Source organism: Anthonomus grandis, chromosome 2, assembly GCF_022605725.1.
Source record: "Anthonomus grandis grandis chromosome 2, icAntGran1.3, whole genome shotgun sequence".
In the NCBI taxonomy this organism is placed as follows: domain Eukaryota; kingdom Metazoa; phylum Arthropoda; class Insecta; order Coleoptera; family Curculionidae; genus Anthonomus; species Anthonomus grandis.
In genome coordinates this window covers 48429767-48445040 of record NC_065547.1, presented here as the reverse complement: position 1 = coordinate 48445040, position 15274 = coordinate 48429767, and the positions used below count along the sequence as shown (strand labels likewise).

The following is a 15274-nucleotide window of genomic DNA, read 5'->3' as shown; positions in this document are numbered from 1 at the left end:
GAATGTATTTTTTTTTCACGTTAGTGCTATGTCATAAAAAAGATACAAATACACTTAAATGGCACTGACTTTGCCAATATAAATCGCTATTAGTTTCTCGAAAATTATAAATACTAAGGACGTTTAAGCTTGAGGAAATTGGGTGGAAGTAAGCAGAACACGTCGGAATAAAAAAAAAAGAAGAAAAAACAGATCTTTTAAAACAAAATTACCATAATAATTATTATATTTATGTAAATATGCCTATGGGTTTCGTACGTAACCATAATATTAATATTTATTACATTAAAAAAAACTTTATATCATCAGCACTGATGGTCGGTCGAACCGATCAGTTTTTCCATAACAATGCAAATCGATACAAACAAACAAATAAACAAACGCGACCGGTGATGCATGTGAAACCCACCATTTAAATCAATGGCCAGCGCGTACCATCAGTGCTGATGGTTGGTCGTGTGTGAAAAAGCATTAACAGTACATTAAAAAAAATCAAAACAAAAAAAAAAAAGAATTTATTTACAAAATAACTTACCTCTGGTTTTTCCTCAAAATTATCAAACATCTTCTTAACACGATTTGACATCATGATTTCAATATTAATTGCACCAATTACCCAAAATTAAAACACAAGATAATGCCTCTTAAGTCAGAGATTATGCATTGACTTATTAAGATTATTGACGATTCTTCATTGACAATTAAAATATCTCCTAGAATGTCACCAGCTTTTGAGTGCAATAGTAACACATTCCAAAATAAACTGGTTTTATCAAGATTTTACGCGCCAAAAACTGACGCGCGGCTAATAAAATATCAAGGTTTTTGCGTTGTGGCGTTATTGTATTTGAATTTTCTCAGTAAGCTGTTGAAGATATACTAACATATTTGATGTTATGTTAGTGTTTTTCTTTAATTTCTTAACTTTATGAGAATAGATGTTTAATGTAAAAGTGATATATTTTGTTTTGCGTTAATTTAACACTTTAAATTTATTAGGAGAAAATTAGTTATTACAGGTTAATAGTGTTACATTTTTAGATGTGTTAGTATTCCATTATTTTATCTGTCAAACATTCTTGATTTTATGGGCAGTATACTTTAATATGTTACTTTTACATTGGAAATTTTTTAATATAGTTTTATGTTAAAATTAGTTTTATTACATTTTTAAATATTTCCCGCCCTTTTTTCGGATGTGTTACTTTTTCATTTACTAAATTATCGTCTTTTCGAGCGAACTCAATAAAAATCTCAGTTTTGATTTTTTTTTAGATATGTTACTTTTCCATTGATAGTGCGATGTACTCTTACTTGAAAATTTTAATACTTAATACTTAGGTAAATCAGGTGCTGCTACGATTGAAATGAATGGAATATTGCTCATCTATTAGAATATGATCAAATTCTAAAAAAATAGGATAAAGAGGAAGATCATGCAAACTAACATCAAGGCATATAAAAAACAAGTATAAAACCTCCAGTGCAGGAAAAAGTTCAACTGTTGCATACTCTGACGTAGTAAACAATGAAATTGAAGCAAGACATTACCATTAGGTCCTCGCTTCATTCCGTCAGCCATATAGTACATTTTTTGTCCTCGCCATACTGCAACATAGAGCCCTTTAGCATAAAGCACTCCGTACTTGGCAGACTCAAAAAACTTCTCCAATCCTCGTTTCACATCCAGGAGTTCTTCGAAATCTTGCGCTTTTATATCACCAGTAATAAAATCGGGTTCGATCTCTACATCCGCCATAAACTTGGATATACAAATTTTCGTCGGTATGTCGGTTATTTCCAGCTCTTCGTGTTCCACCAGCCAGTCGATTTCGTCGGGTTTTAAGTTCGTATTCGGATCATCTCGAAGCCATTTTTTTCTTTGTCTTTTTAAAAAGGTGAAAAGCTTATCGCCGTAAACCGATATACTATCGGGAGTGGTTTCTGTGAAGCAAATCACCTCGAATAAGTGAACGATAGCTAAGGCAACTATGCTCGCGGTCAAGCCTTGTTTGCCTCTGTTGGAAATCGGGAAGAGGTCATGGTAGAGGTCCAAGGTTCCTAAAAGTTACATTTTATCTCTGTTTTACACAAAACTAAAGCTGTTTTTTATTACCTCTCAATATCCATACTCCAGACTCAAGTTCCTTAAAATCGTACCAGTCTCCAGCATAAGCATCAGGCATTTCATCCTCGACATTGTACTTATTTTTTGTCTTTAGGTTATTAGAAACTGTGACCGCTTTCAATGTAAAATCACCCTTCAGCCTGTCTTTAACAGGAATATTGTTATATACAAACTCCACGAGGTCCTCTAAGTTTGTAAACCAAACGGTGCATGCTCGACCAGTTTTTTCCTGTTCCATCCAATAGGAAGGTGATTTTTTTGGACGCGATGGTACTTCTGGTTCCTCCTCTTCTACCTCCTCTTCAAATTGTTCTGGTTGTTGCTCCTCTCTAAAATAATATTAATAATAACTTAAATAATTGCAAAATGTCGTCACTAAAACTATTTGCGTACTCAATTTCTTCTTCCTCGTCAACCATCTCTTCATCAATATCCTCATTATTTAAAAACCCAGGTGACAGATTTTCTTCGTCATCAATATCGTCCTCGGTATCATTACCTATGGTATCTTCTTTTTCAGATTCTTCTTCCTCTGCTCCTTCTTCTTCCTCTTCTTCCGGCTCTGGTTCCGGGGTAGATGGCTCTGGATCCCAATCTTCTCGCCCTAATAATTTTTTTTGTTAGTTATACTTTTCTAGTAATATAGTTTTTAGACTTGGAATATTGAAAGGCTAGAAGTAGCATGTCGTGGAATTATGGGTAGTTTGTTTGATTGCAACGGAGAAGTGCCAAAGAAACACTTTATAACAAAATAAAAATTTGTCACTCAATTTTACAGACACAAAACAATACTACTCAATAAAATAACAACAATTTTTTTTACAATAAATAAGATACTCTTTAATAAAGTTGATATTCAACGCTAAATAGTTGTAGATCATGTATTTTAAAGAAATAATAACGTGGCAATGCCGTTCGATCCCATTATTGATGTCATCGAACCAAGGAATCACTGCCAGTGACGTCGTCAAAAATTTTTTGTGATCAATATTTCTTATTAATAGAGCATGCTTAAAATATAAGTAATTTTATCATTTATGGCTTTTTTATGTAAATTAAATATTTAATAAATTTCTTAATAATCATGTTTTAAGATAAACATTTTTAACATTTTGTATAATTTTATTCTATTAAACAAATATCAGTTTACATCACTATATACAGTGTGGCTCAAATTAAGTGTACATGTATGGGTATCTTGGAAACTATAAGAAATAGATAGAAAATTGGTTAAATGGGGAAAGTTTTAGGGCATTTAGTTACCAATTAAGTGTCGCTTTCAGAACGATTTTATCTTTTTCCGATCTCGAAATATTTGGAAAAAAGTTGCATTTTTGAAAAAGGACTTTATTTTTTTATATTTCAACGTATTTTTAAAATCTGTAAACATATTATTAGGACAACTTTTTAAGGACAACGCATACCTGAATTCAGTTTTTGTTTTCGACGTTTCGGTTCTGAGATTCCATCCTCAACTTCTTTTTTTCTTATGGCGGCAATTTTGTTTTTTTGCTAAATTAAAATGGTCTTTTTGCCGCTTTAAAATGATGTATAACACTTTATGAAAATATTTCATAAATATTATTAAATAAAATGAATTAAAAAAAAAAACAAAATAAATAAACATTAGATTTATTCAAAAAATATAAATGAACAAAATGGGTAACAAAATAAAGGTTTATACAACAAAAAAAAACATCATTATTAAAAACTAAACAACAAACGTTCAACTCTAGAGTTATAATACAATTTTTTTTAAATAAACAATACTAGATTACTAGTAAATATATTTTTTATTTTTATGGTACTTAGGTACAGTGCTTTCAAGATGAGAGAAACAAATTTATTTAAAATTCAGGATTTTGTAAAAATTTTGAGACACGTTGACTTTTGGGTTTGGTTATCAAGAGTTTTTTGCAGTTTAAAATTTGTATACAGGATGTCCCAAAAAAAATTGCAATTTTCAGCATCTTGTAGATATTTTGAAAATATTGACATCAATCATATAACACATCAAAATTTTTAAAATTTGCGTAGAATTTAAAAATAAATTGATATTATAACCGTCTCACTAATAAACTTTAAGACTTTGCAATACCTTTTTTTGGACACTCAAATTGGTATACAAAATTTTAACTGCAAAAACGCGCAAAAAAGTCGACGTGCCTAAATTTTAAATAAATTAGTTCCTCTCATCGTAAAAGCACTTTATAATGAAATAACTAGATATTCTTCCATGAATTAAGGCACAAAAGACACCTGGCTGATTCAGAGTTTAGCCTATTTCGATGTTTTCTAATTACTAATGATGCCTTTGAGAAGAGTCTCTCTGAGGGAACTGATATTGCCATAGTACTTAAAATGTCCTTTGCCATTTTGGATAAGTTGGGGTAAAAAAATTCGTGTTTATGCCACCATTCGAGAATATTTGTATTTTCTTCTGCCCTCTTAGAAGATAAATATTCGTGAATTTCCTGCCTCCAGATAGTTGGTAATAAAGATAGGTCTTGTTGAGATGTATTAAAAATTTTTCCAAAATCTAAATCGAAGTCATCGTCATCATCATAATTATTGCCTTGAATATATGTAGATGTACTAGGTTTTGAAAAATCTAGATTAATCCTCTTTGATTTGACCTCGATTACGTCGTAAGAATTGCCGGAATTCGAATACTCGCTTCCACTGTCCTCAAAGGGGTCCGTCAATTCATCCAGCTCCACAATTTCACTATTTTATTCTTCCATTTTTTTCCGGATTAATTGTAAACAAAAAAAAAAGGATATGCGCAATATGCGTAGATACGTAATACTAAAAACACTTAGATCATAGATACGCTTCGTCGCTTTCTGCCTGAGCCTTGGAAATGAATAGGTGATTATCTTGTTAAACTTTTATAATTGAGTTTTTATATTATATTATTAGTTATTTGTTATAAAATTTTGAACAACTTTTGATTAGAACTTTACTTTTCTTCTTTTCTTTTAATTTTTTTAGGTTTGTTTTGTGTTTTTTTTTCTTAGAAATAAAGGCATTTAAAGAGATTCAAGAATTCTATACATTATGAAGTTAAGGTAGTTCATTATAAGTTATTATACAATGTATATCGGCCACAATTTTTAAGACCAGAATCGGCTCTGCAGAGTTTTGAATTTGTTGGCATTATTTTTTTTTTGTAATTTGTTGCTTTGTACCTATGTTTTTTTACACATAAAAAAACCTTTATTATTATATTTGTAAACAAAGTATCTGACTGACTTTAGTCTTTAAATGATTTGTACATTCTATTTTCTGTACAGTATATGTTTCATAAGATCTACTATCCAGAATTTTTTTATAGTAGCTACTATCGCCATCTGCAATCATTTTATTATATATAAGGTTATACATTTTAATGCTGGCATAAAATCCTTCAGCAATAACGCTTGCTTCCATCGCAGTTGACGTAGAACTCCAGTTTTTATAACAAGTATTTCAATTATAAACAATATTATTTATGTATTTCAATTTATAACAAGCAGTTGGCGACCTAATAGCATATTAGGCAAATGGGGATACAGCTATTTTTTCCAGCTCAGCGCCGCATGCTTTGAGGCTTACAAAAAATATAAATTCATTGATATTAAAATTAGATATACGCGACAGTATACAAAAAACTTCCACAAAAAAACACTTACCAAATAAATACTAATAACTAAATGAAAATAGTATACCAAATTATATAAAATACGTAATATAAAGAAGAAAATACAGCTAGATCGAAAGCCGGCTCTGGTCGCCCCACCATAAGGCAAGGAGGCGGGCGCCGAGAAAATGCACGTGGATCGGCGACACTAAATTCCAAATATATTCGAATTAAATAATTTCAGGAAGGGCTCAGTAGTTCCGTAATTTCATTGTCTAAATTTCATAAAAATAGGTAATGTTTGGTACCAATGTAAAGATAAAACATAAAGCTATGTCTCTATTGAAGCCGTTTTTGGATTTAGGCCTTCAACATTACAGAATTAATTTTTGAAAATAGGGTTCAAATTTAATTATTTTACCAGCCGATTTCTCAAATTCAAAAACAAAAATCAAAATTCTGATTCAACAGAGACATGACAAATATGTCTTTTTATTGAATAGTTTTTAAATTATACTTTTAGCTTAAACCGTTCAGAAAATATACCGGATATTCAAAGCATTATAAAGCCCATATATATTTTGGCGAGTGGTGGCCTCTTAAAGAAATAATAACGTGGCAATGCCGCTTGATCCCATTATTGATGCCACCGATACAAGGAGTCACTGCCGGTGACGTCGTCAAAAAATTTTTCCTGATCAATATTTGAGGCGTCTAGTTGCAAAACCCGCGTTGTCCATTTTTCAAAATAAATTGTGTCAGTAAATATATCAATAGTGGACCTTAGAATCTTTATAAATACAGCCACAAAATGCAGCAAAAGTCGCTCCTTCCTATTTAAAATTAAGTGTAAAAATTGATTATGCGGCAGAATCCGTCTTATCCATTTATATACTTTCACTGTAATTACGGTTGCAATACCCGTTTTATATCATAGGTAATTTAAGTATGATGTTACTGTCGCCTTATCCATAACGTGTGCGATAAATTATTTGATAATTTTGGCAACTCTGTACTTCTGCATGAAAACAGAGAATTTCCAACCAATCCAAACAGATTTGTTTCAGCCAGGTGCAGATAAATCGCCCTTCGTCGAATTATCAGTTTATTATTTTGAAGCAGTATCGTTTATTCTTATTCGGGGTAGAAAGTGTGTTCCATAATATTTGAAGACCACAGGGAAAAAACGTGCAAAGTCACTATTAATTGAATTTGAGAAAATAAAATTTTAAATTTGAAAACGCTATAAATTTTTTAATAATTTTTTTAAAATTTTGATTTTGGAAACAATTATTATACCGTATTCTAGCTTTTTAAATTATGTAATGAAATTAAAAAATATCAATTAGTTTTTTAAATTTTATTACAAAACCAACCAAAGTACAAAAAAAAACAGGAAAAAAACGTGCAAAGTCACTTTGTTTTAAATGTTACCGTATTTACTACAATAACCGCAAAAAAGTTGCAGGGCGATATTTTTTTCTACAAAAAGACAAAATACTTGCTCTATTGGTACGCCCTTGGATATTTCGGATCGAATTTAATTGCTTCAGTAGATGTCTGATAATGGTTTAAATAAACTGTAAAAAATTCAATGAAATCGACTAACGCATTTCTAAGTTATTAATAAAAAACTTAATTTTTGGAAAAAAGTTGACACCCTGTATCTCGGAAACGAAACATTTCCGGACCCATGTTCATATAAACTTTTTTTCTTATTTTGCTGAGCGGAATCTCCCCTAAGGTTTTGGCACCACAACTCTGAAACACCCTATATAAATGATATAGTTAGAATAGCTACCAAATGTAATATTGACAGTGGGGAAGCGTGAACTTTTTTTTCGGGTAGACAAACAATAAAAATCGTCCATAATATCCATTATTTTAAAATTAATTAAAGACAAATAAAAACACAACAAAAATACAATTACCAATATCAAACAGTCGTTCATAAATAACCACTAAGATATCCACTACAAAAACCTTTTCTATACACATAAAAATACTAATTATTAAATTAAACTGTAGATGTATTGCGGCCGACCAGATCAAGCGTGTCCATAAACAATAACCCTCAATAGTATAATAAAATAGCTGGTCGACTTCGATAGACAAAAGCTGCAGGCAAATTTTGCATACGTAATAGGCTGAATGCTGATGCGGCCGGACCTCTGTAGCCTGCTTGATGCGTATTTGGTTCGATTAGATGCTCCAAATTTCGGAAGACAAATATCAATGTGTCTTCCTGAGGCTCGTATACATTAATTGGGTGTCAGCCCTGTATTTTTATCTTAATCGGTGCGGCAGGCAGGGCGCGCCTTCGGTTTAAGGTTGGGACACACATATCCGGACCGTGCCAGGACCGAGACACGGCCGGGTGGCGCTCGTCCCTCGGTACGTTTGTCTTCAAGCCACACTCTTCCGGGTCTCGCCAGTGTTCCGTTCGTTTCCATTGCTGTGACATTGAAATATCTGTCGTCTTATTTTTTTTTTTAATAGTTAAAATGTTTAGTAGTTTTCGAAATAGTGACTTGGGCATGATAGCCCTTATGATAGCCCTTGCTTTAGAGGAGGAAGAGAATGAAACAAGAATGAGAAAGCCAAGTAACAGAAATATATGGGTTCACAGTGCATGGAAGACAAGATCTCTACAAGGGGAGTTTCGAACGCTATTCCCTCTTCTCATCGATGATGAGACAAAATTTTACGAGTATTTCAGGATGACACAGTTTACATTCCATCAACTACTAAACAAACTTGAAGCAGAATTGAAAAAAAATGATACTTTTTGGAGACCATCAATTTCTCCCACACAACGCCTGGCTGTATTTTTAAGGTAAGTAAAATTAATTTAAGGGTATGTATTTGTTTTTCATATTGCTAGTTAATTAAAAGACGGGCATATTTAATAAACAAATTATATTATTATAGCAAAAAACTTTTAAAAAAGGCTCGTTAGTAGTGGTGACATATTTTTCCGCATTTTGCCTAAAATTCAAAGTATGTAGGACTAGACAATGATTGTACAGGTGAAGGTTCTGGCGTTGGAACAGTTAGCGACGAAGATGCTGGCGAAATCGGAGGAATATACTGATTCTGAGGGTAACTATTATTTGTGAGTTGCTTTAATTCAAACTCTTGTACAATTGAAAAAATGCTTCCTTTCGCCTGATTAAAAAGTATCGGATGCAGCGATTTAAGGGCTGGTGCTATACCCGCTAAAAAAGCATCAACCGGATGTTGCTCTTCCCTCTCTCTTGAACGTTTATTAGCTACTTTTTCAGCTTCTTTTTCTGCTAAAATATAAGTCATGAGCTGGCTTGACGGTGATTGTTGTAGATGGCGCTCATGCTGAAATTTTCGTTTTAACGGCGGCCTTACAAATTTGTTTTTATTATTGGAAGAGAGGGAGGACCCTGCCGGGGGCATTTGCGAAGACTGAGCAGTTATTCCACTTTGTGTTTCACTGTCCTGATTTTCAGTTATAGGTTCCTCATTTCCACTATTTTTTTGCGCAAAATCTTGAATATTAGAATCCTCGTCTTGAGATTCTTTTAAAGTAGATTCATGTTCACCCTCCTCTCCTTCGGGATTATATAGAACATTGGAAATTGTCTCTCGTTCTGCAATGTGGGGTAGCAAGAACATTAAGAGGTCTTCGTACTTATATTTGTGCTGACGCACAGCAGCTTGTCCTGAGCTGGTTTTCCTTTTCTGCAAAGTCTTCCGTAGCTGATCACGAACTGATGTCCACTTTTTCTTGCATTCCTCGACTCCACCTGCAACAAAATATAAAAAATATTACCTACTGAAAATCACAAAATGTTGAATGTCAAAGATTGTGAAACATTGTTATCGTTACTAATTCTGGATTTCTTAATTTAAGGTTAACCTCGTTTTTCTGTTTCAGATTCCTTGCTACAGGAGATTCTTTCAAAACCATTTCCTTTAGCTACAGGCTGGGAAAATCAACAGTTGCATCCATTATCCATGACACCTCTAAAGCAATAATCAATGTTTTGTTAGATGAGGTTATGCCTGTATCGAAAGAAAATGAATGGAATGCTATAGCGGAAGAATTTTGGAGAAAATGGCAGTTTCCAAATTGCATCGGGGCCATAGATGGGAAGCATGTTGTAATACAAGCTCCAAAAAACTCAGGAAGTCTTTATTGAAATTACAAGAAGACATATTCTATTGTGCTGCTGGCCCTTGTTGATCCGTGCTACAACTTTATTGCAGTAGATCTGGGAGCATATGGGAAAAACTCAGATGGAGGTATTTTGGCAAACTCAAATCTTGGAAAGTCATTAGAAAATAACAAACTTAATGTACCAAAAATTAAAGCATTACCTAACACTAATATTGAACTTCCAATGGTAATTGTTGGCGATGAAGCTTTTCCTCTGAAAAGATATTTAATGAGACCTTATCCAGGAAGGGGCTTGACAAATGACAAAGCTATTTTTAATTATCGTTTGAGTCGGGCAAGAAGAATATCGGAAAATGCTTTTGGTATCCTGCAACAGAAATTTAGAATATTTAATAGAACCCTCCAAGGAGATCCTGGAAATCTAACAAACATCGTTATGACTATTTTGTACAACTTTATTCGAAAAATCGAAGGTTATAAGGTTTCTGAACAGGTGTTGAACGAAAGTGAAGCAGATAGAAAATCTGACAGATATTCAAATCTTCAAAACCTACCTCGGCTTCGTGGTAGATCTACATATGCTGCATTTGATGTGCGAGAGCCACTGAAAACCTTTTTGAATTCACCAGAAGGGAGTGTAGAATGGCAAGAGGAGGTAGCGTTGAGACTTTAATTACACAACCGTACTTTGTTTTTTTTTTGTAAAATTAAAAATTAAGTAGTATTAAGTAAAACTAGGATATCTACCCACTTATATAATAAAAGTGAATTGGCTATATTTTTTAATAATATTTAACATGCTTTCGAAAAATGTATTTGGTCAAGAAATGCTCTTTCATACATAAACGCCATACACCAACCAATGTTTTCAAGAATTACCCCCTTAAATATTAGCATATTATTAAGAAACATCCTGTATATTTTTGTCATCTCAAAAGCAATTTGTTTACCTACCTTTAACTTGCAAGTCTGTTGCAATTTGTTTCCAAACTCGTTCCTTATATTCAGTATTCCTATATTTCCCATGTTTTTGATCGTAAAGTACAGGAAATTTTCGTACTTCTTCTATTAACCTCTCTATGTCCATATTAAACACAGCTTTAAATTAATGCACTCGAGCTCCGTTCCGATACACCGGACGTCAAAAATTAAACTAACGATATTCCGCCCGGTCCGCACACGAATCGGCGACGTGACCCGGATACGTCACGATCATGTGTGAACATTTCCATATATTTTAATTGTTTTAATTCAGAAGCGGGTGACGTCCGACACCCGGCCGTGTCTCGGTCCTGGCACGGTCCGGATATGTGTGTCCCAACCTTTAATCATGCTTAGATACTATATGTATAATAATAGTAAGGATCGCGACTACGTTCTGTGCCAATTTTTTTAAAATTTTAATTCAACAATTACATGAAATAATTACGTGATAAATTAATGACAAATAACTGGGTAATTTTGGGTAGACAATGTCTACCTTGTCTACTAGTACGCTTCGCCACTGAATATTGAGTTGTTTGCTGATGATACAATGCTTTATATTAAGAGAAATAACTTACAACAAATGCAAAATGAAATTAATAGTGATCTTAAAAACCTATTTATATGGCTCTGTGTAAATAAATTATGTTTAAACATAAACAAATGTAAATTTTGTGTTTTTACAAAAAAAAACTAAAATGGCACAGTTGGACATTCAGGGTTTGCATATTATGGTAAATGGGGAAAAAATCTTATACGATAATGAAATAAAGTATTTGAGTACAATATTGGATTGTAATCTAAGTTTTTATGGGCATTTTGATTACATATTAAGAAATTTTTTTCTAAAAAAGTTGGATTTATTAGCCGAATAGGCAAAGAATAATCCATAAACACAAAATTGTCCCTGTATAATGCAATAGCACTATCCCATTTGCAGTTCCGCTCAACTTTATTGTCCAATTTGTCGAAATTTAAAATAAAACAATTGGAAGTAATAAAAAACATAGCTTTAAGAGTAATTTTGCGTTGTATTCGTTATACCCCTATAGAAGCCATGTCAACTATCCTAAATGTGTTGTCAGTTAAGCAAAGAATCGCGTATAATGTTCATGTATTTGTATTTAAATTGAAACATAACATGCACCCAAAATATATAATTCGGTGTTACATAAGGGTATTATTGAATTTAACAAGTTACCAGTAAATATTAAAAACTGTGATAACTTAAACCAGTTCAAACTACTCTTGAGGGAATATGTTCAAAATAACCGTTAACTGTTTATGTTTCTATATTTCTTTCCACAATGTTTAAGACCAGAATCGGCTCTGCAGGTTTTGAATTTGTTGACATTAATTTTTTTTTGTAATTTGTTGCTTTGTACCTATGTTTTTTTGCAGATAAAAAAACATTTATTATTATTATGTTTGTAAAGAAAACATCCCATTGCCCTTGAAGACATGTTGAACTCAAACAAATTTGTTGTTTACTGATTCTAGTCTTTCAATGTAATTACCAATAACTTCTCCATTTTTATCCCTTGGCTTTGAATCAAACAAGTAAAATGCCTTGTCGTCCCTCCATAATGCCACAACGTAATGCTTAGTTTCTAATAAGGCTTCCTGATTAAAGTTGTCATCTGTCTGTTCTGCTTCAAAATGGCTCCTTAAAGAATCCTTGAGAGATTCCTTAATATTACCTAAAAAATCCAGTTAAGTTGACGATATTTATATTAACGCTCATTATAATAATATATTACCCTCGGCTATAGTATCAAACTCTAAACTGATTACATTAGGCCCGACGTTAAGTTCAGGTTTCACATTCTCTGAAGTTATTTTTATCTCAACCTCAGGCGGTTCTTCTTCTTCCTCCTCCTCCTCTCTAAAGCTCAAGTCTTCTTCTTCTTCTCCTCGTTCCGCTTCCTCTCCTTCACCTTTTCCTTCTTTAATCTCTTGTTTAGGGGGTGGCGTTGAAGGCGAGGGTTTAATACCGGCTTTCGCATCTCCTCCAGCTTTATTAGCACCTTCTGAAGTCTCGGCTTCTTCTGCTTCTTCAGCTGGTTCACGTTCAGAGTCTAGTAATTGCTGTGCCTCGATCATTGATTTTACGTAAAGGTCATCGCCTAAAATGAATGACTGGTTGTGAAAATTGCGTTTCCGAGACTGAAAAGTAGCAAGGACCTTTATCCAAAATAATATCCAAATCATTTTTAGTCCACTCAGAAGAAGGCTTTAACCGATTAAAGCTGAGACCCATAAGGCACATGGGAACAGTTTGTCGTCCTTTTCTGATTTCGTATTTATCACTTTCGTCGCTTATCCAGCTGCGTAAGATCGCGGAGGTTTCCGTCAGGGCCGTGTAGTTATTTAATGGCGGCTTAATTGTCCCCTCAGCACCCGCTTCGTAGAGGATGATTTTAACTTTGGTGATATTGAAGAAATCTTCTTCGTTTGGATCTAAGTTGGCTTCGATTGCTTTTGCCATGTCTTCAAGTTGTAAACAGCGGATTGCACAAGATGTTCCATAACCTTTAAAGTATTAATTTGAAGAAGACGATGGCAGAAAAAGAGTAAATATATGCAGAACTCTTTTTTTGCTTTACCTATAGAGACTCCTTTGTCGTCCCTACTATATGGGTCAAGATAATAATAGGCTTCCTTTTTTTTCCAAATAGGTAAGGAAATGTCTCGCGTAGTGAGAACTCCATATTCATTATCTTGAAAGAAGTGGTCCATCCCCTTAGGAATGATAAAGTCAATTGAATAAATAGCCATTATTGAATCTACTCACTTTTAGAAGATTAAATAAATCATTTTTATTTTTAGCGTAAACCAACCCATTGACAATACATTCCTCTAGATCAAAATGAGCTTCTTTATCTCTAACATGATGCTTGCCATTTAACTCAGATAGCATTAAATGGTAGTTGTTAAATAATCCCTTTTCCTGTAGATATTCAACTGATTTCCTATAAAAAGCATCTCCAGACATTAATATCTAAAAAATTATATTTACTAATAAGAATATTTTCAATAGCATTCAAGTTACTTCATCAACAGTATCACTTGACCATTCTTCTTCGCCAAAGAGCAAAGCCATTGCCAGAGAAACTAACGCATTAGCAGTTCCTTGAGTGTTTCTAGAGTCTGGAGGAAATCTATAACTGCCTTGGCAAAACGTACCTCGTAATATCCACTTGTTAATTTCAATTCCTTTAAAAACATTGATCAGCCTGTTTATTGTGATTATAACAAAAGAACTTACCTTTAAAATTATACCAGTCCTCGCTTACTTCAACGTAATCTTCGATAAGAACTTTACTCAAAAAGAACCGCTGATCTCTTTTAGATTTCTCGGTGTTATTCACGTAAAGATTAACCAGATCTTGTAATTCCTTGCACCAGACTACACAAGCAACTCCTTGGGCTGGATCGAGATTTACGATGTTTGATCCTACGATCGCTTGACGGATTATTGCTGAAAATCATGATCAGATCAGACATTTACTAGTGATTTTACATCAATATTAAAGGACATCTTAATATATATGTAGCATGTTACATGTGAACACGCCTTAATATTTAGATCAACCATACTGTCAATAGTTAAGAAGATAAGTAATAAAGTTAGGGCCGGTATTATAGAACTATTTTGACAGATAACTTGAAAGTTAACTTGTGGAGTAACTTCAGAAAAAAATCCTGGTTTTTGATATTATATTCTGTGAATAATTTTGAATATAATCTAACACTGAGAAAACTTCTATTCCTCGACATATAGATGGCGGTAAAATTATCTCCTCGAGACCACCGGACTGTCATATAAAATTCCGCCATTTTTCATAGTTTTTTTAGCTTGTAAGAGGCTTTCTATCGAGAAGTATATCTACGGTCACGCCAAGCCAAAATAAAAACACGAAAAATTCATCTTTTGACAGTAGCACATGGCCCTAATAATGTCTCAAACGTCAAAATAGAAGAAGAAATAAGACGTTTATAAGACTAACATTTTATTGCCAATACCGGCCCTTAGTTGGTTGTAGGGTACAAAGGTTGAATATGAGGAATCAGAATAGTCTGCCACACAAGATGGTCGACTGATTCTGATTGGCTAATTTTTAACGTACATCAAATATGACAATAATGACGTTAATGATATTTTGACTGTAGTATTTGACGACTCAACTGTATGTTTTTATTTTCCCTTTAGTTGGAAAATAAGCCAAATCTCATGATTTTCTCATTATTTTACAAGCTTGTAAACATCCAATCATTGTGCAACTTCATAGAGTAGATAACATGTAAATTTTTCAATGATGACATATCTATGTCAGAACTCAGTTCTAATTCTCAGACCTCCACCGATAAAAATGTTAAGAATTCA

General features: G+C 33.2%; 3 protein-coding genes across 3 annotated transcripts in view; 1 reads left to right on the top strand and 2 right to left on the bottom strand.

Moving 5' to 3' along the window:
* The window catches only part of LOC126747451 (uncharacterized), a 54551-nt gene that overhangs the window by 22284 nt on the left and 16993 nt on the right, over positions 1–15274 (bottom strand). The window contains exons 8-17 of the mRNA XM_050456111.1: positions 14156–14368; positions 13940–14103; positions 13682–13888; positions 13494–13629; positions 13072–13419; positions 12648–13013; positions 12405–12587; positions 2522–2732; positions 2117–2457; positions 1552–2061 (exon numbers count right to left, since the gene is read on the bottom strand). Coding sequence (XP_050312068.1) covers positions 1552–2061; positions 2117–2457; positions 2522–2732; positions 12405–12587; positions 12648–13013; positions 13072–13419; positions 13494–13629; positions 13682–13888; positions 13940–14103; positions 14156–14368 — 2679 coding nt within the window. The remainder of the gene's footprint in view (positions 1–1551; positions 2062–2116; positions 2458–2521; positions 2733–12404; positions 12588–12647; positions 13014–13071; positions 13420–13493; positions 13630–13681; positions 13889–13939; positions 14104–14155; positions 14369–15274) is intronic.
* On the top strand, positions 8084–10526 carry LOC126747532 (uncharacterized). The gene is made up of 2 exons (XM_050456253.1): positions 8084–8586; positions 9661–10526. Exons 1-2 carry the CDS (start codon positions 8255–8257, stop codon positions 9923–9925), a joined length of 597 nt encoding a protein of 198 aa, XP_050312210.1. The 5' UTR covers positions 8084–8254; the 3' UTR covers positions 9926–10526.
* LOC126747530 (transcription factor Adf-1-like) lies at positions 8653–11400 on the bottom strand. Its single transcript, XM_050456239.1, has 2 exons — positions 10858–11400; positions 8653–9529 (listed from the first exon to the last, which is right to left on the bottom strand). The coding sequence occupies exons 1-2, from the start codon at positions 10988–10990 to the stop codon at positions 8739–8741; spliced, it is 924 nt and encodes a 307-aa protein (XP_050312196.1). The 5' UTR covers positions 10991–11400; the 3' UTR covers positions 8653–8738.

Excerpts from the sequence above, each read along its gene's own strand:
- LOC126747532 (XM_050456253.1), top strand. The coding sequence starts at position 8,255 with ATGTTTAGTAGTTTTCGAAATAGTGACTTGGGCATGATAGCCCTTATG. Across the intron at positions 8,587-9,660 it reads CGCCTGGCTGTATTTTTAAG|ATTCCTTGCTACAGGAGATT; the intron begins GTAAGTAAAATT and ends TTTCTGTTTCAG.
- LOC126747530 (XM_050456239.1), bottom strand. The coding sequence starts at position 10,990 with ATGGACATAGAGAGGTTAATAGAAGAAGTACGAAAATTTCCTGTACTT. Across the intron at positions 9,530-10,857 it reads AACAGACTTGCAAGTTAAAG|GTGGAGTCGAGGAATGCAAG; the intron begins GTAGGTAAACAA and ends ATTTTGTTGCAG.